At 42.3% G+C, this 27,334-nt stretch overlaps 1 protein-coding gene across 1 annotated transcript in view; it reads left to right on the forward strand.

Annotated features, from left to right (window-relative positions):
* Positions 1-26,291, forward strand: part of LOC143816857 (glycoprotein-N-acetylgalactosamine 3-beta-galactosyltransferase 1-like) — a 61,250-nt gene extending 34,959 nt beyond the window's left edge. Inside the window, 2 exon segments of the mRNA XM_077297777.1 lie at positions 14,415-15,076; positions 25,464-26,291. Coding sequence (XP_077153892.1) covers positions 14,415-15,076; positions 25,464-25,685 — 884 coding nt within the window. The 3' untranslated portion in view covers positions 25,686-26,291.
* The last annotated feature ends 1,043 nt before the right edge of the window (positions 26,292-27,334 follow it).

Raw genomic sequence — 27,334 nt, forward strand, 5'->3', positions numbered from 1 at the left:
AGAACAGCAAGGCTTAGCTCGAGCACACACTTCACAAGACTGCACAAAGGTACGCACATCCCTAGACAAGGAAGGCCACCAAAAAGACCTGGCCACCAAGTCTCTAGTACCAAATATTCCAGGATGACCAGCCAACACAGAAGAATGGACCTCGGAGATGACTCTACTGGTCCAATCATCCGGAACAAACAGTCTTTCTGGTGGACAACGATCCGGTTTATCCACCTGAAACTCCTGCAATGCAGGTCGCAAGTCTGGGGATACGGCGGACAATATTACCCCATCCCTAAGGATACCAGTAGGCCCAGAGTCTCCAGGAGAGTCAGGCACAAAACTCCTGGAAAGAGCATCTGCCTTCACATTCTTTGAACCTGGCAGGTATGAAACCACGAAATTGAAACGAGAAAAAAACAACGACCAACAAGCCTGTCTAGGATTCAAACGCCTGGCAGACTCAAGGTAAATGAGATTCTTGTGATCAGTCAAGACCACCACACGATGTTTAGCACCCTCAAGCCAATGACGCCACTCCTCAAATGCCCATTTCATGGCCAAAAGCTCCCGATTACCCACATCATAATTGCGCTCGGCGGGCGAGAATTTTCTAGAGAAGAATGCACATGGCTTCATCACCGAGCCATTAGAACTTCTCTGTGACAAAACCGCCCCCGCTCCAATCTCGGAAACATCAACCTCAACCTGAAAAGGAAGTGAAACATCTGGTTGACACAACACAGGAGCAGAAGAAAACCGGCGCTTAAGTTCCTGAAAGGCCTCCACGGCCGCAGGAGACCAATCAGCAACATCAGCACCCTTTTTAGTCAAATCAGTCAAAGGTTTAACAATACTGGAAAAATTAGCAATGAACCGACGATAAAAATTAGCAAACCCCAAGAACTTCTGAAGGCTCTTAACAGATGTAGGTTGTGTCCAGTCACAAATCGCCTGAACCTTGACGGGATCCATCTCAATAGTAGAAGGAGAAAAAATGTACCCCAAAAAAGAAATCTTCTGGACTCCGAAGAGACACTTTGAGCCCTTCACAAACAGAGAATTGGCCCGCAGAACCTGAAACACCTTCCTGACCTGTAGAACATGAGACTCCCAGTCATCAGAAAACACCAAAATATCATCCAAATACACAATCATAAACTTATCCAGATATTCACGGAAAATATTGTGCATAAAGGACTGAAAGACTGACGGAGCATTGGAGAGTCCAAAAGGCATTACCAAATACTCAAAATGGCCCTCAGGCGTATTAAATGCGGTTTTCCACTCATCACCCTGTTTTATCCGCACCAGATTATACGCACCGCGAAGATCTATCTTAGTGAACCACCTAGCCCCCTTAATGCGAGCAAACAAATCAGTCAATAATGGCAATGGATACTGATACTTGACTGTAATCTTATTCAGAAGGCGATAATCTATACAAGGCCTCAGGGAACCATCTTTTTTTTGCCACGAAAAAAAAACCTGCTCCCAGAGGGGACGAAGATGGACGAATATGTCCCTTTTCCAAGGACTCCTTAATATAATTCCGCATAGCAGTATGCTCTGGCAGTGACAGATTAAATAAACGACCCTTAGGGAACTTACTGCCAGGAATCAATTCTATAGCACAGTCACAATCTCTCTGCGGAGGGAGCGAATTGAGCTTAGGCTCCTCAAAAACATCCCTATAGTCAGACAAAAACGCAGGGATCTCAGAAGGAGTAGATGAAGCGATTGAAATCGGAGGTGCATAATCATGAACCCCCTGACATCCCCAGCTTAACACAGACATTGTTTTCCAGTCCAGGACAGGATTATGAGTTTGTAACCATGGCAGACCAAGCACTAGTACATCATGTAAATTATACAGTACAAGGAAGCGAATCACCTCCTGATGAACGGGAGTCATGCGCATGGTCACTTGTGTCCAATACTGCGGTTTATTCATAGCCAATGGTGTAGAGTCAATTCCCTTCAGAGGAATAGGAACTTCCAGAGGTTCCAGACTAAAACCGCAGCGTTTAGCAAATGACCAATCCATAAGACTCAGGGCAGCGCCCGAATCCACATAGGCATCGACGGAAATGGAAGACAGTGAAAAAATCAGAGTCACAGACAAAATGAACTTAGGCTGCAGAGTACCAATGGCAAAAGATTTATCAACCCTTTTTGTGCGTTTAGAGCATGCTGATATAACATGAGCTGAATCACCACAATAAAAACACAATCCATTTTTCCGCCTATAATTTTGCCGTTCACTTCTGGACTGAATTCTATCACATTGCATAGTCTCAGGTGCCTGTTCAAAAGACACCGCCAACTGGTGCACGGGTTTGCGCTCCCGTAAACGCCGATCAATCTGAATGGCCATAGCCATCGACTCATTCAGACCTGTAGGCGTAGGGAACCCCACCATAATATCCTTAATGGCCTCGGAAAGACCATTTCTGAAGTTTGCAGCCAGGGCGCACTCATTCCACTGAGTAAGCACCGACCATTTCCGAAATTTTTGACAATATATTTCCGCTTCATCATACCCCTGAGAGAGGGCTAATAAAGCCTTTTCAGCCTGAATCTCCAGGTTGGGTTCCTCATAGAGCAATCCCAATGCCAGAAAAAACGCATCCACATTGAGCAATGCAGGATCCCCTGGTGCCAATGCAAATGCCCAATTCTGAGGGTCGCCTCGCAGGAAAGATATTACAATCTTGACCTGTTGAGCAGGGTCTCCAGAGGAGCGAGATTTTAAAGAAAGAAACAATTTACAATTGTTCCTGAAATTCAGGAAGGTAGATCTATCTCCAGAAAAGAACTCTGGAATAGGAATTCTAGGTTCAGACATGGGAGTGTGAACAACAAAATCCTGTATGTTTTGAACTTTTGCCGCGAGATTACTCAGGCTGGAAGCCAAACTCTGGACATCCATGTTAAACAGCTAATATCAGAGCCATTCAAGGGTTAAGAGGAGGTAAGAAGCAGCTAGACAGCAATTAAGGGCTAGGCAGCAAAACTCTGAAGGAAAAAAAAAAAAAAAAAATTTCCCTTAAACACTTCTTTTTCTCCTGCTTCAGCCCAAACAATTAACACTTTGTGGGCCGGCTATACTGTCATGAATCCCAATGGCTAGGGATAGCAAGGGACAAGCAAAGTAATACAAAATATTGGACGAGCTCTAGGGTGATGGAACCTGGGCTGACCGCTGCCCTACGCCTGACAAACGCAACTAGAGATAGCCAGGGAGCGTGCCTACGTTGGTTCTAGACGCCACGCACCAGCCTAAGAGCTAACTAGTACTGCAGAGAAAATAAAGACCTCACTTGCCTCCAGAGGAATGAACCCCAAAAGGTATAGTTGCCCCCCACATGTATTGACGGTGAAATGAGAGGAAGGCACACACATAGAGATGATATATATAGGTTCAGCAAATTGAGGCCCGCTGTAAACTAGAAAGCAGAATGATACAAGTCTGAGCGGTCAGCAAAAAACCCTAATCAAAAAACCATCCTGAGATTACAAGAACCCATGTGCCAACTCATGGCACATGGGGAGAACCTCAGTCCACTAGAGCTACCAGCTAGCATAGAGATATAATAAGCAAGCTGGACAAAAAAACCAACAACTGAAAATCAGCACTTAGCTTATCCTGAAAGATCTGGGAGCAGGTAGGCAGGAACCAAACAGAGCACATCTGAATACATTGATAGCCGGCAAGGGAATGACAGAAAGGCCAGGTAAAATAGGAAACACCCAGCCTCTGATGGACAGGTGGAAACCAAAGGCCGCAACCCACCAAAGTCACCCAGTACCAGCAATAACCACCAGAGGGAGCCCACAAACAGAATCCACAACAGGTGGCGCTCACAGCTACCGTGGATCAGTAACCATAGAGGTCTCAAGGACCTCTATGGTTACAATGTAGATGCATCGCCGACCTCCGACCTTGTGACGGGGGTCGGCGATGCGCTCATATCCGGCCGCCCGGCCGTAAGCGCCGGTTAAATGCCACTGTCTGCGTTTGACAGCGGCATTTAACTAGTTAATAGGCTCGAGCGGATCGCGATTCTGCCCACGCCTATTACGGGCACATGTCAGCTGTTCAAAACAGCTGACATGTCCCGGCTTTGATGCGGGCTCACCGCCGGAGCCCGCATCAAAGCGGGGCTTCTGACCTCGGACGTACTATCCCGTCCGAGGTCAGAAAGGGATTAAATTGCCTTGTTTTTAAATGCTTGTTAAATGGTATTTAACGGGTTAATAGCCACGGGTGGATTGCGATTCCATCCGCGGCTATTCCGGGCATATGTCAGTTGTTTAAAACAGCTGAAATGTGAATGAAAAGATGTGGGCTCATCGCCGGAGCCCACATCAAAGGAAGGGAGTCCAACATCGGCATAAAAATTCACCCCATGTCGGAAAGGGTGACCAGAAAAATGCACACAGGAAAATTGCACACAGGAAAATTGCCCACATGAAAAATGCACACAGGAAAAATGCACACAGGAAAATTCCCCACACGGAAAATTCCCCACACGGAAAGGAATGGGAGGAGTAAGGCAGAATCAGTGAAAGATGAGAGCAGACTAGATCTATCTAGTGCTGAGAATGACAGACTGCTGCAAATCACAGATCATCATTTTTGCAGTTTTGCACTAGGTCAACTGTAAATCACAAGTTGATCACATATTATGTGAACATCCTCACCTTGCACCTGAAATATCATAGATCTGAAACTTTTGTGATGCTGTAATTGACAATTTTCCATGTGGGGAATTTTCCGTGTGGGGAATTTTCCATGTGGGGAATTTTCCATGTGGGGAATTTTCCGTGTGGGGAATTTTCCGTGTGGGGAATTTTCCTGTGGGCATTTTTCCTGTGTGCATTTTTCATGTGGGCAATTTTCCTGTGTGCAATTTTCCTGTGTGCATTTTTCAGGGAACCGTCGGAAAGGTGATACGATTATGTAAAAGCGTGTTTTGATACTCCAGTATTTGCGGGTCCCTTTCTAGGGTGGAAAGCATATGGCAAAACGTTTTATAACGTGGATATAACAGACTGGCAACACAGTAGTCAGCGGTATTCCTAATCATAATTATACGGGGATCATGTTGCAGATAGTGCAGCAAGAAGGCACTCATATGTCGGGCTCTACCATGAGGTCCAAGCCCATGCTGTGTTGGTGGCTGGGTAATAATGAGGCTTGTTTCCTCCGTCCCCTCCCACCAACCACATACAACAGAGTGGGGAGGATTATGCTCTTCATCTGACATTTGCTCGCCCATCAACTCTTCCTCCTCCATTTGTTCCTCAGATCTTGCACCTTCCATAACAGTTTCTGTTATAACCAGCCACCCTTGATCTCAGTAAACCACCCTCCCTTTGCACCTGCCTGTATGACTACAGTCTTGAGCTTAGAGACAATGTTATCCCTTCCGCAGCCTCCTCTGCTTTCTCCTCTTCTTCTGGGACCACCATCTCCTCCTGCAGGCTATCCAAAGTCTGCTCCAGTATATAGATGACCGGAATAGTGATGCTGATTGCTGATGACAGTGTCGTGCAGAGTGGAATTCCACCATGTCGGCACATCGCATATCAACCAGTTAACTGGCATGGATAACCAAATAACGAATGGATAGTCGAGCAATATTGAAAATTGTTCATAGCAATAATAATAATCTTTATTTTTATATAGCGCTAACATATTCCGCAGCGCTTTACAGTTTACACACATTATCACCACTGTCCCCAATGGGGCTCACAATCTAAATTCCCTATCAGTATGTCTTTGGAATGTGGGAGGAAACCGGAGTACCCGGAGGAAACCCATGCAAACACGGGGAGAACATACAAACTCCTTGCAGATGTCGTCCTTGAGGGGGATTTGAACCCAGGACTCCAGCGCTGCAAGGCTGCAGTGCTAACCACTGCAAACTTATTACATACAGTGGGTACGGAAAGTATTCAGATCCCTTAGAATTTTTCACTCTTTGTTTCATTGCAGCTATTTGGTAAAGTTCATTTCTTTTCTCATTAATGTACACTCTGCACTCCATCTGCTGTCCATTTCCTTGTGATCCTCCTTGAGATGGTTCTACTCCTTCATTGGAGCCCAGCTGTGTTTAATTAAACTGATAGGACTTGATTTGTAAAAGCACACACCTGCCTGTATAAGGGTACCGTCACACAGTGCCATTTTCATCGCTACGACGGCACGATTCGTGACGTTCTAGCGATATCGTTACGATATCGTAGTGTCTGACACGCTACTGCGATCCGGAACCCCGCTGAGAATCGTACGTCGTAGCAGATCGTTTGAAACTTTCTTTCGTCGTCTAGTGTCCCGCTGTGGCGGCATGATTGCATCGTGTGACACAGGTTGTATACGATGTGCACACAGTAACCAACGGCTTCTACATCGCAAATACGTCATGAAATTATCGCTCCAGCGCCATGTATTGCAATGTGTGACCGCAGTCTACGACGCTGGAGCGATAATCATACGACGCTGCAACGTCACGAATCGTGCCGTCGTAGCGATGAAAATGGCACTGTGTGACGGTACCCTAAGACCTCACAGCTCACAGTGCATGACTGACCAAATGAGAATCATGAGGTCAAAGGAACTGGCCAAGGAGCTCAGAGACAGAATTGTGGCAGGGCACAGATCGAGCCAAGGTTACAACAGAATTTCTGCAGTACTAGAGGTTCCTAAGAGCACAGTTGCCTCCATAGTCCTTAAATGGAAGAAGTTTGGGATCACCAGAAGGCTTCCTAGACGTGGCCGTCCAGCCAAACTGAGCAATCGTGGGAGAAGAGCCTTGGTGAGCGAGGTAAAGAAGAACCCCAAGATCACTGTGGCTGAGCTCCAGAGATGCAGTAGGTAGATAGGAGAAAGTTCAACAAAGTCAACTATCACTGCAGCCCTCCATCAGTAGGGCCTTTATGGCAGAGTGGCCCAATGGAAGTCTCTCCTCAGTGCAAGACTTATGAAAGACCGAATAGAGTTTGCTAAAAAAACACATGAATGGCTCTCATACTTTGAGAAATAAGATTCCCTGGTCTGATGAGACAAGGATAGACCTTTTTGGTGATAATTCTAAGTGGTATGTGTGGAGAAAGCCAGGCACTGCTCATCACCTGCCCAATACAATCCCAACAGTGAAACATGGTGGTTGCAGCATCATGCTATGGGGGTGTTTTTCAGCTGCAGGGACAGGCTGACTGTATGCCATTGAAGGAAACATGAATGCGGCCAAGTACAGAGATATCCTGGATGAAAACCTCTTCCAAAGTGCTCTGGACCTCCAACTTAGCCGAAGGTTCACCTTCCAGCAAGACAATGACCCTAAGCACAGAGCTAAAATAACAAAGGAGTGGCTTCAGAACAACTCTGTGACCATTCTTGACTGGCCCAGCCAGAGCCCTGACCTTAACATAATTGAGCATCTCTGGAGAGACCTGAAAATGGCTTTCCACCAGCGTTCACCATCCAACCTGATGGAACTGGAGAGGATCTGCAAGGAAGAATGGCAGAGGATCCCCAAATCTAGGTGTGAAAAACTTGTTGCATCATTCACAAGAAGACTCATGACTGTACTAGCTCAAAAGGTGCTTCTCCTCAATACTGAGCAAAGGGTCTGAATACTTATGACTAGGGTTGAGCGAAACGGGTCGTGCATTTTCATAAGTCGCTGACTTTTGGCAAAGTCGGCGTCTCATGAAACCCGACCCGATCCCTGTGCGGGGTCGGCCATGCGGTACGCGATCTTGGTGCCAAAGTCGCGTTTCGTATGACGCGTTTAGCGGCATTTTTTTCAGCCAATGAATGAGCGCGGGCAGAGTGATGACATAGGTCTTAGGGGAGTGAACGCCTATCGTCATGTTATCGCTTGTGCGCAGTAGGGATTTGGAATGTGCAATACGAAATTTTCTGTGCTGGGACGGAGGGGAGAGAGAGAGAGAGAGAGAGAAAAAAAAAAAAAAAAAATTAAAATTCCTTCATTGGGTTTCGTGTTTCGGCCTAAACCCGACTTTTCACGGTGGTCGGCCGATTTCACTCGACTCGACTTGTAAGACAGTCGGGTTTCACAAAACCCGACTCGACCCTAAAAAACTAAAGGTCGCTCAACCCTACTTATGACCATGTGAAATTTCAGTTTTTCTTTTTTAATAAATGTGCAAAAATTCCTACATTTCTGGAGTTTTTTTTAGTCAAGATGGGGTGCAGAGTGTACATTAATGAGAATAAAATGAACTTTTTTGAATTTACCAAATTCAAGGATAAAAAGGCAAAAAATACAAATTAAAATTTTTAATTTTTAATTTTTTCGAAGGGTGGCGACACAAAAGTGCCAGGTCCAGCAAGATTGTTGCACAAGTCTATAAATATCTACAAAGTCAGAGGGTATATATGAAAAAGGGTATTATAATTAAAGTAAGGAAATTGTGCATTGATCAAATAAATTACAATCAAGCCTATTAATCTTTAACAGTATCAAATTATATAAAGTGCATAGTGCATAATTATACGTGATCATCAGACCTACAAGGCATATATAAAACTGTATGATACAGATATAAATACATTGATTAATCAATGCTCCCATCTATAAAGTGCAACTATAAAGCCATATATCAATCCATAGTGGATGGCAAGAGACCCTGACTTGTAAAAACCGGGGAGGGGCTAATTAGACATAAGGAGACTCAAAGAAACCAAGCTGTTGTAGGATGAGGGAAAAGAACCCCAACGCGCATTTCGCCATGTGCTTCTTCAGGGGGGCGTGGTGTCATGGGGTAAATCGGCAGGTTTTTATACCCTGGGCCATATGTGCTGTTATCTGCGGCGCTTCCAGCGGCATGGCAGAAGCCGGGGACCCGGCGTCCGACGTCACAGATCTACGGCAGCGGTGTAGCGACGGCTGGAGGGAGCACACACCGCAAGGGAGATATCAAATGGTAAGTAAACAAAGAGCAATGAGGCACATGAGAGAGCAGGATGATATAAAGAAAAGAAATGGAGTGAGCAGTGCACATACCTTGTATTTAGTCATATAGTGACACCCAGTGGTGGAGAGGAAAAAGTGCATATGAAAATAATCAGGAATGAAAACCTGTGAAAAAGTGAGAGGGAAAGTGAAAAATTAGCAGGATTAAATTTGTGAAAGGAAAGGTAAAAGGGCACAAACAAGAATAATAGCTGAACAATGAATGAATATGCATATAAATGTTGATGTATTAAATTATAAAAATAATAAAATATCATGCAAGAAGGCATGTATAGCTGTGAACAGAAACATCCCAATGGTGTATAAGAAAGGTCAATAAGTGCATGTACGAATCTATGAATAAAATTACTGTACACGTATTCATGCATGAATAAAGATGACCATAGCATCAGTCATATATAAATGAATAAGGGGGGTAAAAAAGTGATTATTGAACTTCGTGCTAATCAGTAACTCCTTTTTTTTAAAAAAAAACCAAATAAATAAAAATAAAAAGGACAAAGACCTCTGTATCGATGCAAGTCGTTTACCTGGGGGGTGCAAATGGCGGAAATGAGCACACAGCTTAAGTGCTTTCTGTAGCGGCTCACCCAGGCCAGGATAGAGGCAGAGAAAATGCTGTACCACCAGGTTGAGGACATGAGCCATGCAAGGCACATGTGTGAGCTTGCCTTGTCTTAGGGCCGCCACCAGGTTCGCACAGTTATCGGACACAGCCTTCCCTGGATGCAGGTTCAGCGGAGACAGCCATTGATCAAACTCAGCCTGGAGAGCTGTTCACAACTCTTCAGCTGTATGACTGCAATCTCCAAGGCATATTAATTTTAATACTACCTGATTGCAGTGAGCCCTGGCTGTGCAGTACAGAGGTGGTGGGGACTCGTTCTGCACTGTTGTAACGTGTCTCATTAAGGCAGAGGTTGAGGGTACAGGTGGAGGCACTAGAGGAGATAGAGGAAGAGGCAGAAGTAGTGGAGGAAGTGCTAAATGTAGAAGTTTGTCCTGCAAGCCTATGGGATTCCAAGACTTGTGGAGCAGTGCCTGCTCCCACAGCCACCAGAGTCCCCTAGTGCCCAGTCAGTGTGATGTTATGCCCTTGGCCATGCTTACTCGTCCAAGTGTCTGTGTGGTGAAATGCACCCTGGCAGACAGAAATTTTGTCAAGGAATGGGTGATGTTGTCTGCGACATGCTGGTGTAGCGCAGGCACAGCTTTCTTAGAAAAGTAATGGCGACTGGGCAATTGGTACAAGGGGACTGTGACGCCCATCACCTTTCGGAAACCATCTGTATCTACCAGGCAGAAAGGCAGCATTTCCGTGGCCAACAGATTGGAGATGGCGGAGTGACTCTTAGCTTTGTCATGCGTAGGAGGAAACAATCTTTTACGTGACCACAACTGTGGAACCGTGGGCTGGCTGCAGTGCTGAGAGAGGGCGAAGTATGGCAAACCAGACAAACTGCTGGACCATGAGAGAGGTGCAGGCAGAGATGTTATGGTGGTTTGAGAAATTTGTGGTGTGCTCGTTCTCTGTGATCGGTCAAAAAGAGTAGGCATGTCTGCTTCTGTTACAGATGATGGTGGGCTCTCGGTCAGCCTGACTGAAGCAGGTAAAGAACCCAAGGTTCTGCGGTCGAAGATCTCCATCTCAATAGTTGCCACGGTAACGGAGGAGGAGGAGGAAGAAGCAGCAGATGCGATTGATGGGGGAAGCTGATGGTTGTTGAGGTCCACATTTTTAACGCATGTTGATTGCGCATGTGAAGGTTCATACATGTAGTAGTCAAATTATTGTACTTTTTACCTTTTTTGCAAACTTGGCAGGTTGAGTGAGTTGGCTCATCCTTTGCAGTGTTAAAAAAAGGCCCAGGCTAGGTAATCCTTGCCACCCCTGCGAGCCCCGTGGATGCTGCTGGTCACAGCCACAGTTGTGGCTGAGGATGCAATGCTTGACGTGGCTGCATCACTACGTGTCTGCGATGTATGGTGCAACGTAACCTCCTCGTCTTCCTCCTCAGATGACCTACTCAGCTGTGTGCCTCTATGTTCACACCAACTGGGATCAAACACCTCAGCATCATCATCATCCTCTGTGTTATCATATTCCTCACCCTTGGAGTCACCTTCCTCCTCTTCCTGCCCTGACAGCACAGTACAGTCTGTGTGGGCCTCAGATATCTAAGTCTCATCAGGATCACCTCCCCCCTTGTTGTTAACATCTGATGACGAGGGACAAGATACTGTTTGGACCCTACTTTGTCCTGCCCTGGATACAAGCTAAAAAAAATTGAGGGCATCGGTGCAGATTTCTTCCTCTTGACTCTGTGAAGATTTCGAGTTTTGAGTACACTTCTGATGACCATGGCATTGAATGTTTGAACAGCTCTTCAGCCTTGCCCATCTGTGGTTCCGTACAGTTAGTTGTACAGTTGGGATGCGGGGGGAAGCAAGGGGAATTTGGGTGCCACCTCTGTGAACTGCACTGGGTGTGATGTTGAGGTGGAGGAAGAGGAGGAGAGGCCACTTGAAGATGCGCTCCACTCAAGCACATGCTCTTTATGGGCCTCTTCAACAAGGCGTACCGCTGTGCATCTGCCAAAGAAAAGTAGTGGAGTAGCCCATCCAGTAACAGAAGTTGTCAGATGTCTTTGCATAGGATGTGACGTTGGTTCACTAGTGCTTTCACAAACATTACCACCTACCCCATGTACACCATGAACACAAAGCCTAATTCCCCTTCCACCACGGCCTCGCTTTTTCCAGTCATGTTGCTCAGATAGTGTGGTAGGAGCACCGCATTAGCAGCATTATTAGATTTTAAACTCTGCAAACAGCTGAATTTCAGCTACAGTAAATTCCAAGGTGAAATATGGTATGCTGTATCGTGTTATTCACAGAAGAAAGAATTGTTTGAGTGTGGATGAGGCCTGTATGACAAAGAAGATGTGCTATAAACAATTTGAAAGTCAGATGTCCCCTACATTCTTGTGTTAGAAACACAAGAATTTTTGGTGGCCCATGGATCAGGCCTCTATAACACACTAGATACTACAAACTATTTTAAAGTCAAGTCCCCTACTGTTTGACGTTAGGAACACAATCATTTTTTGTGGCCCCTGGTTCAGGCCTCTACAGCTTCATTTCAACCCAACAACATGACAAAGTGTGTTTCATATTTAGCTAGTGAAAAAATATTATTTAGAATGCTATACTCATGTATGGAGCACAATAGAAGCATTGCACAAAAATGGTCTGTGGACCTCAGTAATGGCAAAAAAATGATGGAAGGTAAATTTAACAGCCACACTGGACACTAGCTAGCTACACTATCTGATTGATATACAACCGCCTAGCTAACTAGCTAAAATCTTCCTGCTAACAGTGCCAGCATCAGGAGCAGCCTCTCTGCACGGTTAATGTCATAATGGCGCTAAGACAAGATGTCCGCTCTTTATATGGAGAGGGACATGTGATTTTAGCAGCCAATGATACAAGCCGTTGTGTCGGGACATTGTGGGTGTTTCCTGCACCCTGATTGGCTAGCCACAATGTGCACACATAATGCTAGGGGAAAAAAATACTGTTTACAAGAACGCCGGACCTCTGAGCTTTGCAAACCCCCTCCCCTCAGCAAACACATGCCAAAAGGCTCTTGATACACCACCATTATTGTTGCTAAAGTGCTGAAAATACTTTTGTGGCAAATATTTTCCCGCATTTTTCATCAAATGTTACTTTTTTTTTTCGATTTTATAAAATTTCTGATCACGAATATGAATGTGCCATATTCATGCTGAATTTGTCTGGTAATCGTTTTCCGAAGAAATTCACTCATCACTAGTTCTTAGCTCATGACGACAAAAAAATATATTTTTTTTAAAAAAGGTGTTTTTCTATAAAAGTTGTAAAACATAATAAACTGATATCATTTTGTAAAGCTGAATCAAGTTACTATGTCAGTTATACCATGTTATGCCTGTACCATACAAAGAGTGTCCTAGAAAATATTGTTGTTTCTCCACACTCCAAAAAGAATCCATACAAGTTTTTTGATACTGCGATTGAAAAACAATTTGTCCTATAAAATAGTAAGTTCTTATATACTTATGTCCATTGACAAATTGAAATGTTATGACTTTCACAAGGCAGTGATGTAGGAGCCAAGACTAATTCATACGCCCAGCACTTTTCCACCAAATATCCTGCATAATCAATTACAACATAATTCTTCACATTTCTGAAAATGTTTGTGATGACATTTATTGGCGGTCAAAAGTCATCCTTGTCAGTTAGTTGTGGTTGATTTCTCTTCTGGCTAGAATCCATTTAACTGATTAAAATAAATAATATCAGATGCAGAAAGATTGAATTTCTGTTTCAATGGCTTCCGGGAAGGAAGGACAGAGTCTATTCTTATTAACATACTTGTATGTTACTCGGGTCCCAATCCATAGATGATGTGGTTTCAGGATGTTACATCACAATGGTTGATATATGGAGGAACCAAATGAGATTGTTGCCCTAATTTTTGAACAGACCTGTAAATACTTGGCCTGAAATTTATCTCCCATTTCTTTAAAGGGAACCTGTCACCATGAAAGTACAGTCCAATTTGCAACCCCGTGTTATAGAGCAGAATACATGGATATATAGTTTTGTGAGAAAAGATTTATTATAACCTGTGTTTTCATAATTCAAGCTCTTGTTTTAATTGTTGGTCCAGTGAGTGGTCCTATCAGTGACTGACAGCTATCTTTATGTAATTTTATACAAAGCTAGCTGTCAGTCACTAGTAGGACTGCCCATTGGACTGACATTCCCAGAAAGAGCCTACGGTTAAAGGATAAAAATGGGGGTTACACTAAATATTTTCTCAAAAAACTATGTATCTGCTCAGTTCTCCTTGACTGTAACATGGGGATGGCAGATAGGACTATATGTTCATGGTGACAGATTCCCTTTAACTTTTGTGTAATTCATTGTTTAAGGAATATTGTAATCTAGAATATATTGAACTCACAGAAATTAAGACATTTGTAGCACAGAAAAGTGTAGTACAGTAGTTGAAATTCCATTAAAAGCTGTTTTTCAAAACCTGACTGATTTTAGGTTAAATCAATATATATTAAGACAAAATGCAACAGATCTAGTCATCCAGTCACAACAATATATCATGAAATTTGTAAAACGGGTAGATAAAAACAATGAAGTGACGTTACATTGACATGGCAGAAGATACATTAAAGTTACAGCATGGTGGAATTATCTTTGACGGTTTTAGATTAGAAAGCACCACTTAGTTTTTATCATGTTATGGATTCACATGAAAATATAAGTTTTAGTGAAATTATTCTTGAAGTAATATTATTTAATTTAATCCATATTCCTGTTATTTTATTTTATCTGTTGTAGGAAGCAGCAAAGTGAGTGATGATCTTTCACGTAAAGTCAGAATACTTTGCTGGATCATGACCGGACCAAAGAACTTAGAAACCAAAACCATTCATTTAAAGTACTCCTGGACACGTCACTGCAATGTTGTTCTTTTTATGAGTTCCACCACAAATGACAGCTTCCCTACCATCGGTTTGGACACTAAAGAAGGACGGGATCAGCTGTACTGGAAAACAATTCGAGCTTTTCAATATATACACAAGAACTACATTGATCAAGCTGACTGGTTTTTCAAAGCAGATGATGACACTTATGTTGTTGTGGAAAATTTACGCTGGATGCTCTCAAATTATACTTCTGATCAGCCAGTTTATTTTGGCAAACGCTTCAAACCATTTGCTAAGCAGGGCTATATGAGTGGTGGAGCTGGCTATGTGCTTAGTAAAGAAGCTCTTAACAGATTTGTGGATGGATTCCATACTGGAGTCTGCCAACACACCACATCGGTGGAGGACTTAGCACTCGGTCAGTGTATGGAGAAAATGGGGGTTATAGCTGGAGACTCTAGGGACACTGAAAAAAGGGAGACTTTTCATCCATTTCCACCTGAATCCCATCTTACAGAACACTTTGATAAGAGTTATTGGTACTGAAGCTACTGTTTTTATCCCATTGTGGAGGTAAGTCCATGGAGAGTTACTCAATAAAGCAGAAAAAATAAAAATGGGAATTTGAGATTAAATATTTATAGTACAGTTTATACAGTGGGTTTGGAAAGTATTCAGACGCTTTGAAGAAAAGAGAAATAAACCAGCTCACCCGTGATGCATTAGTTGAACTTCGGGAGCACGGGCCCGCTGTGTCCAAACGTGTAAAGTCTAACAAAAGAAGAATGTCCAGCTCCACCGAATCCGTGAAGATAAAATTTCTTTATTCACAAACTTGTAGCATAGAGGATACAAACTTCAGCACAAACCAAGTTTGTATCATGATTAGGGAGCTTAGTCACCAGAAACGCGTTGAGATTCACACCCACCTGGTTTGTGCTGAAGTTTGTATCCTCTATGCTACAAGTTTGTGAATAAAGAAATTTTATCTTCATGGATTCGGTGGAGCTGGACGTTCTTCTTTTTTTAAAGTATTTAGACCCCTTTAAATTTTTCACTCTTTGTTTCATTGCAGCCATTTGGTAAATTCAAAAAAGATCATTTTTTCACATTAATGTACACTCCGCACCCCATTTTGACTGAAAAAAACAGAAATGTAGAAATTTTTGAAAATGTAATAAAAAAGGAAAACTGAAATATCACATGGTCATAAGTATTCAGACCCTTTGCTCAGACACTCACATTTAAGTCATATGCTGTCCATTTCCTTGTGATCCTCCTTGAGATGGTTCTACTCCATTGGAGTCCAGCTATGTTTAATTAAACTGATAGGACTTTATTTGGAGAGGCGTACACCTATCTATATAACACCTCACAGCTCACAGTGCATGTCAGACCAAATGAGACTCATGAGGTCAAAGGAACTGGCCAAGGAGCTCAGAGACAGAATTGTGGCAAGGCACAGATCTGGCCAAGGTTACAACAGAATTTCTGCAGTACTCCAGGTTCCTAAGAACACAGTGGCCTCAATAATCCTTAAATGGAAGAGTTTTGTGACCACCAGAAATCTTCCTAGACCTGGCCTTCCAGCCAAACTGAGCAATCGTGGGAGAAGAGCCTTGGTGAGAGAGGTAACGTAGAACCCCAAGATCACTGCGGCTGAGCTCCAGAGATGCAGTAGGGAGAAGGGAGAAAGTTCCACAAAGTCAACTATCAGTGCAGCCCTCCACCAGTAGTGCCTTTATGGCAAAGTGCCCCGACGGAAGCCTCTCCTCAGTGCAAGACATATGAAAGCCCATGAAGGACCCCCAGACTATGAGACTCCTCACCCAATCGCCCTTCAAGACTTCTTCCGAATATCCCCATCATCTGGAATTCTGTGCCCCAACACATCCGGTTATCCACCACATTTGGATCCTTCAAACGGAACCTGAAAACCCATCTCTTCAAAGAAGCTTACAACCTGTAATGACCACACGACCACCTCAACACCATCGGAGCTACCACATCCCCCAACCTACTATCTCCTTCCCCACAATACTTTAGAATGTAATCCCGCAAGGGCAGGGTCATCACCGCTCTGTATCAGTCTGTCATTGTTATTTTTGTTTACTGTAAGTGATATTTGCATTTTGATGTAACCTTCTCATGTACAGCACCATGGAATTAATGGTGCTATATATATAAATAATAATAATAATAATAATAATAAGAAGAAGAAGAAGAAGAAGAAGCACACAGCTAAAATAACAGAGGAGTGGCTTCAGAACAATTATGTGACCATTCTTGTCTGGCCCAGCCAGAGCCCTGACCTAAACCCAATTGAGCATCTCTGGAGAATGAAAATGAAAATGGCTGTCCACCAACGTTCACCATCCAACCTGATGGAACTGGAGAGGATCTTCAAGGAAGAATTTCAGAGGATCCCCAAATCCAGGTGTGAAAAAAATGTATCATTCCCAAGAAGACTCATGGCTGTACTAGCTCAAAAGGGTGTTTCTACTCAGTACTGAGCAAAGGGTCTGAATACTTAAAACCATGTGATATTTCAGCTTTTCTTTTTTAATAAATTTGCAAAAATTACTACATTCCTGTTTTTTAGTCAAGATGGGGTGCAGAGTGTACATTAATGAGAAATAAAATGAACTTCTTTGAATTTATCAAATGTCTGCAATGAAACAAAGAGTGACAAATTTAAAGGGGTATGAGTACTTTCCGTACCCACTGTATTTTAATTAGATCAGATAATACCAAGATTTTAGGTCTTCACAAGAAATGTTCCATTATTTACATTATTTATTATATCTTTATTATATTAAATCAAAGGAAAGGAATGTGGACTAGATGCTGCGCTACTGGTAACTGACGACAAATATGGTAGAATCATTAATTGCAGTTTATTCTCAAAGTTTTCAAAGTTGCACCAACTTCTTCCTCAGGAGAACCACAGCTTTTTTAAATGATGCACAGTACTGTGCAAATGTATTTGGCAATTGTGGAAAAGTGATGCAAAGTAAAAATACATTGTGTGCAGAATTATTAGGCAAGTTGTATTTTAGAGGATTATTTTTATTATTGATCAACAACTATGTTCCCAATCAACCCAAAAGACTCAAATATCAAAACTTAATATTTTTGGAAGTTGGAGTGGGTTTTTTTAGATTTGGCTATCTTAAGAGGATGTCTGTTTGTGCAGGTAACTATTACTGTGCAGAATTATTAGGCAACTTAATAAAAAAAATATATATTCCCATCTCACTTGTTTATTTTCACCAGGTAAACCAATATAACTGCACAAAATTTAGAAATAAACATTTCTGACATGCAAAAACAAAACCCCAAAAAATTAGTGACCAATATAGCCACCTTTCTTTATGATGACACCCAACAGCCTTCCATCCATAGATTCTGTCAGTTGCTTGAACTGTTTACGATCCACATTGCTTGCAGCAGCCACCACAGCCTCCCAGACACTGTTCCGAGAGGTGGACTGTTTTCCCTCCCTGTAGATCTCACATTTTATGAGGGACCACAGGTTCTCTATGGGGTTCAGATCAGGTGAACAAGGGGGCCATGTCATTATTTTTTCTTTTTTGAGACGTTTACTGGCCAGCCATGCTTTGGATTAGTTGGGGGCATGTGATAGAGCATTGTCCTGCATGAAAATCATGTTTTTCTTGAACGATACCGACTTCTTTCTGTACCACTGCTTAAAGAAGTTGTCTTCCAGAAACTGGCAGTAGGTCTGGGAGTTGAGCTTCACTCCATCCTCAACCCGAAAAAGTCCCACAAGTTCATCTTTGATGATACCAGCCCATATCAGTACCCCACCTCCACCTTGCTGGCATCTGAGTCGGAGGGGAGCTCTCTGCCCTTTACTGATCCAGCCTCTGGCCCATCCATCTGGCCCATCAAGAGTCACTCTCATTTCATCAGTCCATAAAACCTTTGAAAAGTCAGTCTTAAGTTATTTCTTGGCCCAGTCTTGACACTTTATCTTATGTTTCTTGTTCAAAGGTGGTCTTTTTTCAGCCTTCCTTACCTTGGCCATGCCCCTGAGTATTGCACACCTTGTGCTTTTTGTTACTCCAGTAACGTTGCAGCTCTGAAATATGGCAAAACTGATGGCAAATGGCATCTTGGCAGCTTCATGCTTGATTTTCCTCAATTCATGGGCAGTTATTTTGCGCCTTTTTTGCTCAACACGCTTCTTGCGACCCTGTTGGCTATTTGCCATGAAACGCTTGATTGTTCGGTGATCACACTTCAAAAGTTTGGCAATTTCAAGACTGCTGCATTCCTCTGCAAGACATCTCACAATTTTGGACTTTTCAGAGCCCGTCAAATCTCTCTTCTGACCCATTTTGCCAAAGGAAAGGAAGTTGCCTAATAATTAAGCACACCTTATATAGGGTTTTCATGTCATTAGACAACACCCCTCCTCATTACAGAGATGCACATCACCTGATTTACTTAATTGGTAGTTGGCTCTCAAGCCTGAACTGCTTGGAGTAGGACAACATGTATAAAAAGTATCATGTGATCAAAATACAACTTGCCTAATAATTCTGCACACAGTGTAGTTACAATATAATTGGTAATAGTTTGAATTTTCGGAATTGATAAAGTTGATCACAAATTTAAATCAAATCATTATTTGGTATGATCATCTTGTGCCTTTAAAACAGCTTCAAATTATCAGTTTTTCTAGGTTCACTTGCACGCAGTTCTTGAAGGAACTTGGCATACAAGTTGTTCCAAACATCTTGGAGAATTAATCACAGATCTTCTCTTGATGTAGGCTTGTGTGAATCCCAGACTGACTCAGTGATGTTGAGATCAGGGCTTGGTAGCGGCCATATCATCACTTCCAGGACTCCTTGTTCTTCTTTCATGTCACAAGTGATAAGCCATGGCAAGACAGAACACAGCAACAAGTCACAAGGTTTTTACACTACATCAGAAAGCTCATCCCCAGGCAAAGATTTCAAAGTAGACTCTGGTTTAAGATGTGCTGTTCCAGCTCTTTTGTAGAAACATCAAGAAATGTGCAATGTTGAGGACTGTAGACATAGTGGTCATTGAAGGAAAGCAGAGCAGCAGATGAAAGATACATCATGCTTACTTCTCTTAAAAATCAGAACATGTCAAGCAGTGCCAACAGCTCAGAACTGGAAGCAACCAGTGTCACCCAGCAAGCTTCATCTATCTACTGTTCAGAGGAGTTTGGCCAGAAGTGTTCTTCATGGAAAAATTGGCCTTTTTCCATGTCAAATGGCTTTTTGGCTGTAAACGATTTAGCTATGCAAAAAAATATAGAAACTTTGATACAGAAAAATGTCAGCAGGTACTCTGTACTGATGAATCACAATGTGAAATATTACGCTGTAACAGAAGGAAGTTTGGTCACTAAAGGGCTGGAGAGCAGTACAATGATAAGTGTGCAGGCACCTGTGAAACATGGTGGAGGCTCCTAGCAAGTGATGGGCTGCATTTCGGCAAATGAAGTTGGGGATTATGTCAAGATTATTGGTGTCCTCAATGCTTAAAAATACTGGCAGATACTTGTCCATCAGGCAACACCATCAGGTAGGCACCTCATTGACTACAAAATTATTCTGCAGCAGGACAATAACCACAGGCATACAGTTAATGTAATTAAGAAATATCTTCTGCGTGAGGAAGATCAAAGAGTTCTGGAAGTGTTGATGTGCATCCTTACTACCCAACATCAAGTCTATATAACGATTTGGATTAAAAAATAACTTTTAATTATTTATTAAAATCTGCAACTACCATAAACAACAAACAAGAAAATGAAAATTTGTGCAAGGTGCGAAAGACAAAAAACATCAACAGAGCTGGGGATCCCCGATAGCATGCTATCTGATGTGCGTCTATTATACCATCTGGGGGACGCTAACCTGAATGATGGAGGGGATGGCCCATTTACTTCCCTAAAAAACAAAAGTAAAAGAATGCCACCTTTAACAGGTGACATAAGCTCGATTGATGTTTTTGTCAACCTGGTGTCGGAAGAGCTTCTGAGACTACCTAGATCAGTGAAATTTAAGGGACAGAATCTTTCCAGGGAAGAGGTATTGAGCTTTAATAATTTGGAAAAAGATCAGAGTATCACAATCAAGCCCTCCGATAAGGGGGGCAATATGCTTGTGATGGATACCTCCCAATATAAGACTCTCTGTACATCACTACTGGCAGACTCCGATGGCTATGAAACTTTGTTATACAATCCCACTGATGAGATTATGAGGAAACTTAAGGATGTTGTGAATGAGGGCTATGAGATGGGTGTTCTAGACACCAATGAGAGAGATTTTTTGATCCCTATCCATCCCACTATGGCTACCTTCTATTGCCTACCAAAAGTTCATAAAGGTATCAATCCTTTAAAGGGCAGACAAATAGTGGGATCAATAGTATGACACAGAATCTTGGCCTCTATATTGATCAGGTTCTTAGACCATTTGTTATGGCCTTGAACTCGTACGTGCGCGACACGACCAACCTCCTTGGGAAACTCGATGGCATTTGCTTAGATACTGACATGATTTTGGGGAGCATTGACGTTGAGGCCCTTTATTCATCTATCCCTCATAATAGGGTTCTAATGGCTGTGGACTCATACCTGCAAACAAGAGGATGCCTATTTAAGAGACATAATGAGTTCATATTGAAGGCCCTAGAATTCTGTTTGACTAACAATGTCTTTTTGTTTGACGGCAAATACTTCCACCAGCTTAGGGGCACTGCGATGGGGAGCCTGCTCCTACGTATGCAAATTTGCTCCTGGGCTGGTGGGAGGAGAAAGTCGTGTTTAAAGACGCCTCTACTGTCACAGAGGACAGAATAGCGCTGTGGTTGCGCTATCTTGACAATGTGTTCGTCATTTGGAGAGGCACTGAGACTGATTTTGGTGTTTTTGTGGAGGGCCTAAATGCTAACGATCTGGGCCTACGATTTACCTTTGAGGCTAATAGATCGATGCTTGCGTTCCTTGATGTCCTTGTCCAGAGAAGTGAGGGTGGTGAAATCATCACGAAGACCTATCGTAAACCTACTGCCACTAACTCCCTTCTGAGGTGGGAAAGTTGTCACTCTAAGCTCCTGAAAAGGGGTATTCCAAAAGGACAATATCTTAGGATTCGTAGAAATTGCTCCAATCTGACTAACTTTAAATTACAGGCAGATGATCTGAGGGAAAGGTTTCGGGAAAGAGGGTACCCGGACAATGTATTGAATGAAGCATATAGATCATCTCTTATCAGAGATCGAAAGGATCTACTTACACCTATACCCCCCAGCGAGGAACAGAATATCTCTCGCTTTGTGACAAAATTCTCTAATGGAGCGCAGGGGAGATTAGGGATATCCTTCGACGCCATTGGCAAATACTCCGGATGGACACGGACATCAGGGATGCGGTTGTCCCTTCACCACAGATCACTTTTCATAAGGGAAAATCTTTAAAAGACAGGTTGGTTCACAGTCATTTTTGTACCCCTAGAAATGAGACCTGGTTGGGCTCACAACCCGCAGGTTGTTATAAGTGCGGTAAATGCAGGGCATGTGGCTCCCTACAAAGTTGTAAAACATTTGTGGGAAGTAATACAGGTAGAATCTATACGATCAGACAATTTATCAATTGCCACACAAGAGGGGTCATATACAAGGCCACATGTGAATGTGGTCTGGTATATGTAGGAAAAACAAAAAAGAGAATTCTGTAGAAGAATTAGGGAACACGTACGTGACATTGTCAACAAGAGAGATACATCTATATCTAGTCATGTTAACAGATATCGTCAGGGTAACCTGAATAAGATCAGGTTTGTAGGTATTGATAGAATCAACCCCCCAAGTAGAGGTGGGGATTGGGATCAAATGATCTTACAAAAAGAATGCATATGGATTTTTTGGTTACAAACGGTACATCCAAAGGTCTTAATGACCAACTTTCCTTCTCTTCTTTCCTATAGGTCAGTGGTACTTAGGGACTGTAGCGAGGGATAGCCGTCGTCGAGTGGGGGCGCCATTGCGAAGGTTTTAGGGTGCCAACCTCCGCGTTAGGCAGGGTGCAGTTACTATAGTATGCCCTAGGGTAATTGAAGGCCCACATCCCCCACCTGTCCTGACTTTTATTTCTGTATGTACGAAAGGGCCCCTGGGGGGTCGATCTGTGAAGCGCACGTACGGTTTGATTACCTTATAACTAACTAAATAATTTATCTCATTGCCCATATTGTCTGTATCCAGAGGCGTTTTTTCTTTTTCTTTCAGGATTTCTTTTTTCTTTCTTTAGGAATCCTCTGGGATATTACTTTTTCTTTTAAATAACTTTGTCTCACAGCGTTCTGTCCTAGATCTCTTATATAGTGATTTCCTTGGTGTGAAACCTGCACATAACAAAGTGATACAGTTATAGACTGTGTTTTTTATGATCTATAACATGATAATGCCCAGCAGCTGATTATATATGCTGCTATAAATGAGAGGCAACTCTTTTGGAAAGCAATCCATTTGGGTATAGTATAGAGTGGCGCATTTGCGCATGCGCGTACCCGTGGACCACACTTAGTTGTCATAACAGCACTGTGTTCCACAATGAACCCGGAGGTATAGTTTCTTTAACTTCCGGGTTGTACTTGCGTTCCAAATTACACTTCCGGAACTTACATGTGATGCAAGAGCGGAAGTGACGCACGGTAATGACCGGAGGTATGGCAGCTTTTGATTGCATGGCGTGGGTATAAGGTCGGACAATTCTCACTTGCCCACACACTATTACAGCATCTCTACGATGGCACTAGTATGCTGGCCCCACTATATCCCCTGAAGAGCATAAGCGAAACGCGTTGGGAGGGGGTCCTTTGAAGTGGTCCACCGCTGTATCCAGATGAAGGCTATGTCCCTGTGACATTAATGCGGGTGAGACCTTTCCAGTTTTTCTAGGATGCCTTGTTTTCATTATGTCAATCCCCTTGAGGTTCTAAAAAGGGGGAAGGTGGTAACTCCTGAATATGCATAAGCTGTAAAATAGCGGCATTATTAATTGACATCACCTTTACATGGATATGTTTGACATTGTTAACCCCTGCTTATTTTGGGCCCTGGTTCTTTGATGTGGTCTCAAAAGAGGGTTTATTCTGTGGAGGGTTTTAGGCCCTAAGGCCATGTGCACACGTTCAGTATTTTTCGCGTTTTTTTCGCGTTTTTTCGCTATAAAAACGTGATAAAAACGCGAAAAAAACGCTTACATATGCCTCCTATTATTTTAAGTGTATTCCGCATTTTTTGTGCAAATGTAGCCTTTTTTTCCGCGAAAAAATCGCATCGCGGAAAAAAAAGCAACATGTTCATTAAAATGCGGAATTGCAGGGGATTCCGCACACCTGGGAGTCCATTGATCTGCTTACTTCCCGCACGGGGCTGTGCACACCATGCGGGAAGTAAGCAGATTATGTGCGGTTGGTACCCAGGGTGGAGGAGAGGAGACTCTCCTCCACGGACTGGGCACCATATAAGTGGTCAAAAAATAAGAATTAAAATAAAAAACAGTCCTATACTCACCCTCGATGTCTTCCCGCCTCCACTGCACGCTGCCGTTCGGTTCCTGTAGCTGGTGTGCGGCGAAAGACCTGCCGATGACGCCACTGTCCTGTGATTGGTCGTGAGCGGTCATGTGACCGCGCACGTGACCGTGACGTCACGGAAGGTCCTGTGCGCACAGACCAGCTATAGGAAGAGGAGCCGGACGCCGCTGAGGAGATGTCTGGGTGAGTATAAGCATTTTTTTATTTTTTTTATTATTTTTAACATTCTACCTTTTACTATAGATGCTGCATAAGCTGCATCTATAGTAAAAAGTTGGTCACACTTGTCAAACGCTATGTTTGACAAGTGTGACCAACCTGTCAGTCAGTTTTCCAAGTGATGCTACAGATCGCTTGGAAAACTTTAGCATTCTGCAAGCTAATTACGCTTGCAGAATGCTAAAAAAACGCGAAAAAAAACGGAAAAAAAAACGCAAAAAAAAAAATGCGGATTTCTTGCAGAAAATTTCCGGTTTTCTTCAGGAAATTTCTGCAAGAAATCCGCAACGTGTGCACATACCGAGGATGTACAGAGTCATTGGACCAGTACAAATTACACCCATCTGAAATATTTTTTCTACTGTGGTTATATTTTATTTATTTATTTACACAGTAATGGGTATCTGATCATCCCTTTATGCGGAGATTGCACAGATTAGGGGTGATTTAGTTCTGATTTAGATTAGATTAGATCTGATTAGATCTGATTTGATCCCTATGGTACATACGCATACCCCTATTCTGCTATTTTGTTTTCAGATTTGGTTATTATCTGGGGTGGTATGGTGATTAGGGATCTAAGCACAGCAGATAAAGGGGAGCTATAATATAATACCCCATCTGCGTATGATGCATCCCGCAACATTTTGATTGTTGTTTGTCTTTCGCACCTTGCACAAATTTTCATATTTTTGTTTGTTGTTTATGGTAGTTGCAGATTTTAATAAATAATTAAAAGTCAATTTTTAATCCAAATCGTTATATATGATATATTAGTTGGATTCCACCACTAGCTGACTTACCAACATCAAGACTGTCTGGGATTATATGAAAAGACAGAAAGATTTACAAATAATCTCCTGCCAAGTTCTTTCAAAAAGTGTGTGCAAGTGTACCTAGAAGAATGGATGCTGTTTTGAAGATAACGGTTGGTCACACCCATATTAATTTGATTTAGATTTTTCATTTGTTAATTTTGCTAATTGATAAAAATAAATTATATTAACATTTCTATTTTTGAAAGCAGTCTTACTTTGCAGAAATTTCTAGCGAGTGTAAAAAAATATATATATATTCTGCAAAGTGCTATATGTAATTTCATATGTTTATGACTTTTTGTTCTTCAGGGTCCCCAGTGCTGCTCAGACCTGGCCATATCCTTTCATTATGTTAACCCTGAGTTGATGCACGAGCTGGAATACTTTGTGTACCACTTGAGGGCGTATGGATATGAGTATCGTTACAAGCCAGGAGTACCAGAGGCTGCAGAACGGCTGCCAACACATCACATGCAGAAGCCCACAAATGAAGTCAAAGCAGTGAAGACAAATGGATCTGTTTCATCATAGACTGATCATGTCAGCTGTTGAAAAGAATCAACTGGCACTTAAAAGTGCTTAGTGACTTTCCCCTCTCAAAGCCATTTATGCCATGCAGATGAGCAAAGGACAACAGAATTTAGGGCAAGTTTCCCTGGGAACATGTAAACCGTGTCGGATTAATTTATTTTTCTGGATGTTTTTGCATCTATTAATAAATCATCTTTATTTTATATAGCGTCAACATGTTTTACTGCACTTTACATTTCAGAAATTACGTGAACAGAAAAAAATCAGACCACGTAACGGGCAATTCTAAAACTCGGAGTAAGGGCTCATATGTTAAGTTACAACCTATAAGGAAATAGCGATGACACAAAAGATATAAAGTCCTTGTATTGTGTGATCCAGCCACCTTTAAAAAAAAACAAGGCAGTACATGTACAGCTACATGAGCCAGTGACCAGCCATCATCTGTGTATGAGCAGACGTAAAATGTCTTGTCGTACAAGGAGTGTGGGGGATACTATTGAAAAAGAGGTTGAACTTAAGGGGGGGGATCTGTAACCCCCCAAAATCTGAGTGAACCACTTACACACATATGTAAGGGACTTAGCCAATATGAAATCATACATGTAGCAAAGTTACAAATGTTTAATTAGCATAAAAATAAAACTATTTATTTTGTGCATAAATGAAGGGGCTTCGGTGCACCCTTGGTGTGGCCAAATAGTTCAGTGAACGGTTACAGTCCCTCAGTTTGCAGATTGATCCCTGTCATATCTTGACTGGCAAAGCCCCAGGGAGTTCGGACTGAGCTCTGCAGCTGCGCTCACGTAATGTTATTGCCAGCTCCAGTCTGTAGTACATTATTGACCATCGGCCACAGACAGGAGCCAGTGATGACACTACGTGAGCACCGCTGCAGTGTCCTTATGGAGGTGCAGAGCCTCTGCCACACACATGCTATAGAAGGTAAATTGTGAAAATGTTTTTATGAAATACAATTACAAAAATGATTTTTAGGTAAGAATACATGCATTTAGGTAAGAAAGAAAATTGTACCCAAAGGTGATCAACCCTTTGCCTTCTAAGCTGCAACTTCTAAAGCCAAAATATAAATTCATTTCCTGGACTTTGAAAAAGAAATCTTAAAGCTTGAAATAACTTTTTTGTTGTTGAGATACAAGTTCCGTGCTCTTTCTGCTCTTTGTGGCCCTTTGTTTTCTTTTTTTTTTTTAAACTAGCCCACATCCCATAAGAGGAAGAACAGGAAAATGACGGTACATAAGACATCTTAAAAAGAATTCATCTTGTAAAATCCATAAATGGAAGCTGAAATACTAAACTATTGCTAGACCTACAGTACATCTACTTGTAAGAGTAATAAAACGAGTATATGAAGACAACTAATGTCTTAAAATGACAATGTGACATAAACCCCTGAAGTATGCCTTATTGTTAATAGGAAATACATATTATTCTATGTGACCAGCAAGTGGTGGAGCTGGACTAGTCTTATCTCCGGCTATGGTTCTTGCCAGATCTTCATTGATCGACACCATCAATCTGATGTTGATGACTTATCGTAAGGGGGTTAATCAACCATACATTCTCTCATTTTAGAAAATCTGGTGGATAATACTAATGGCACTCTGATCAAACTCTAATCCGAGTTT

Source organism: Ranitomeya variabilis, chromosome 3 (genome assembly GCF_051348905.1).
Source record: "Ranitomeya variabilis isolate aRanVar5 chromosome 3, aRanVar5.hap1, whole genome shotgun sequence".
NCBI lineage: Eukaryota > Metazoa > Chordata > Amphibia > Anura > Dendrobatidae > Ranitomeya > Ranitomeya variabilis.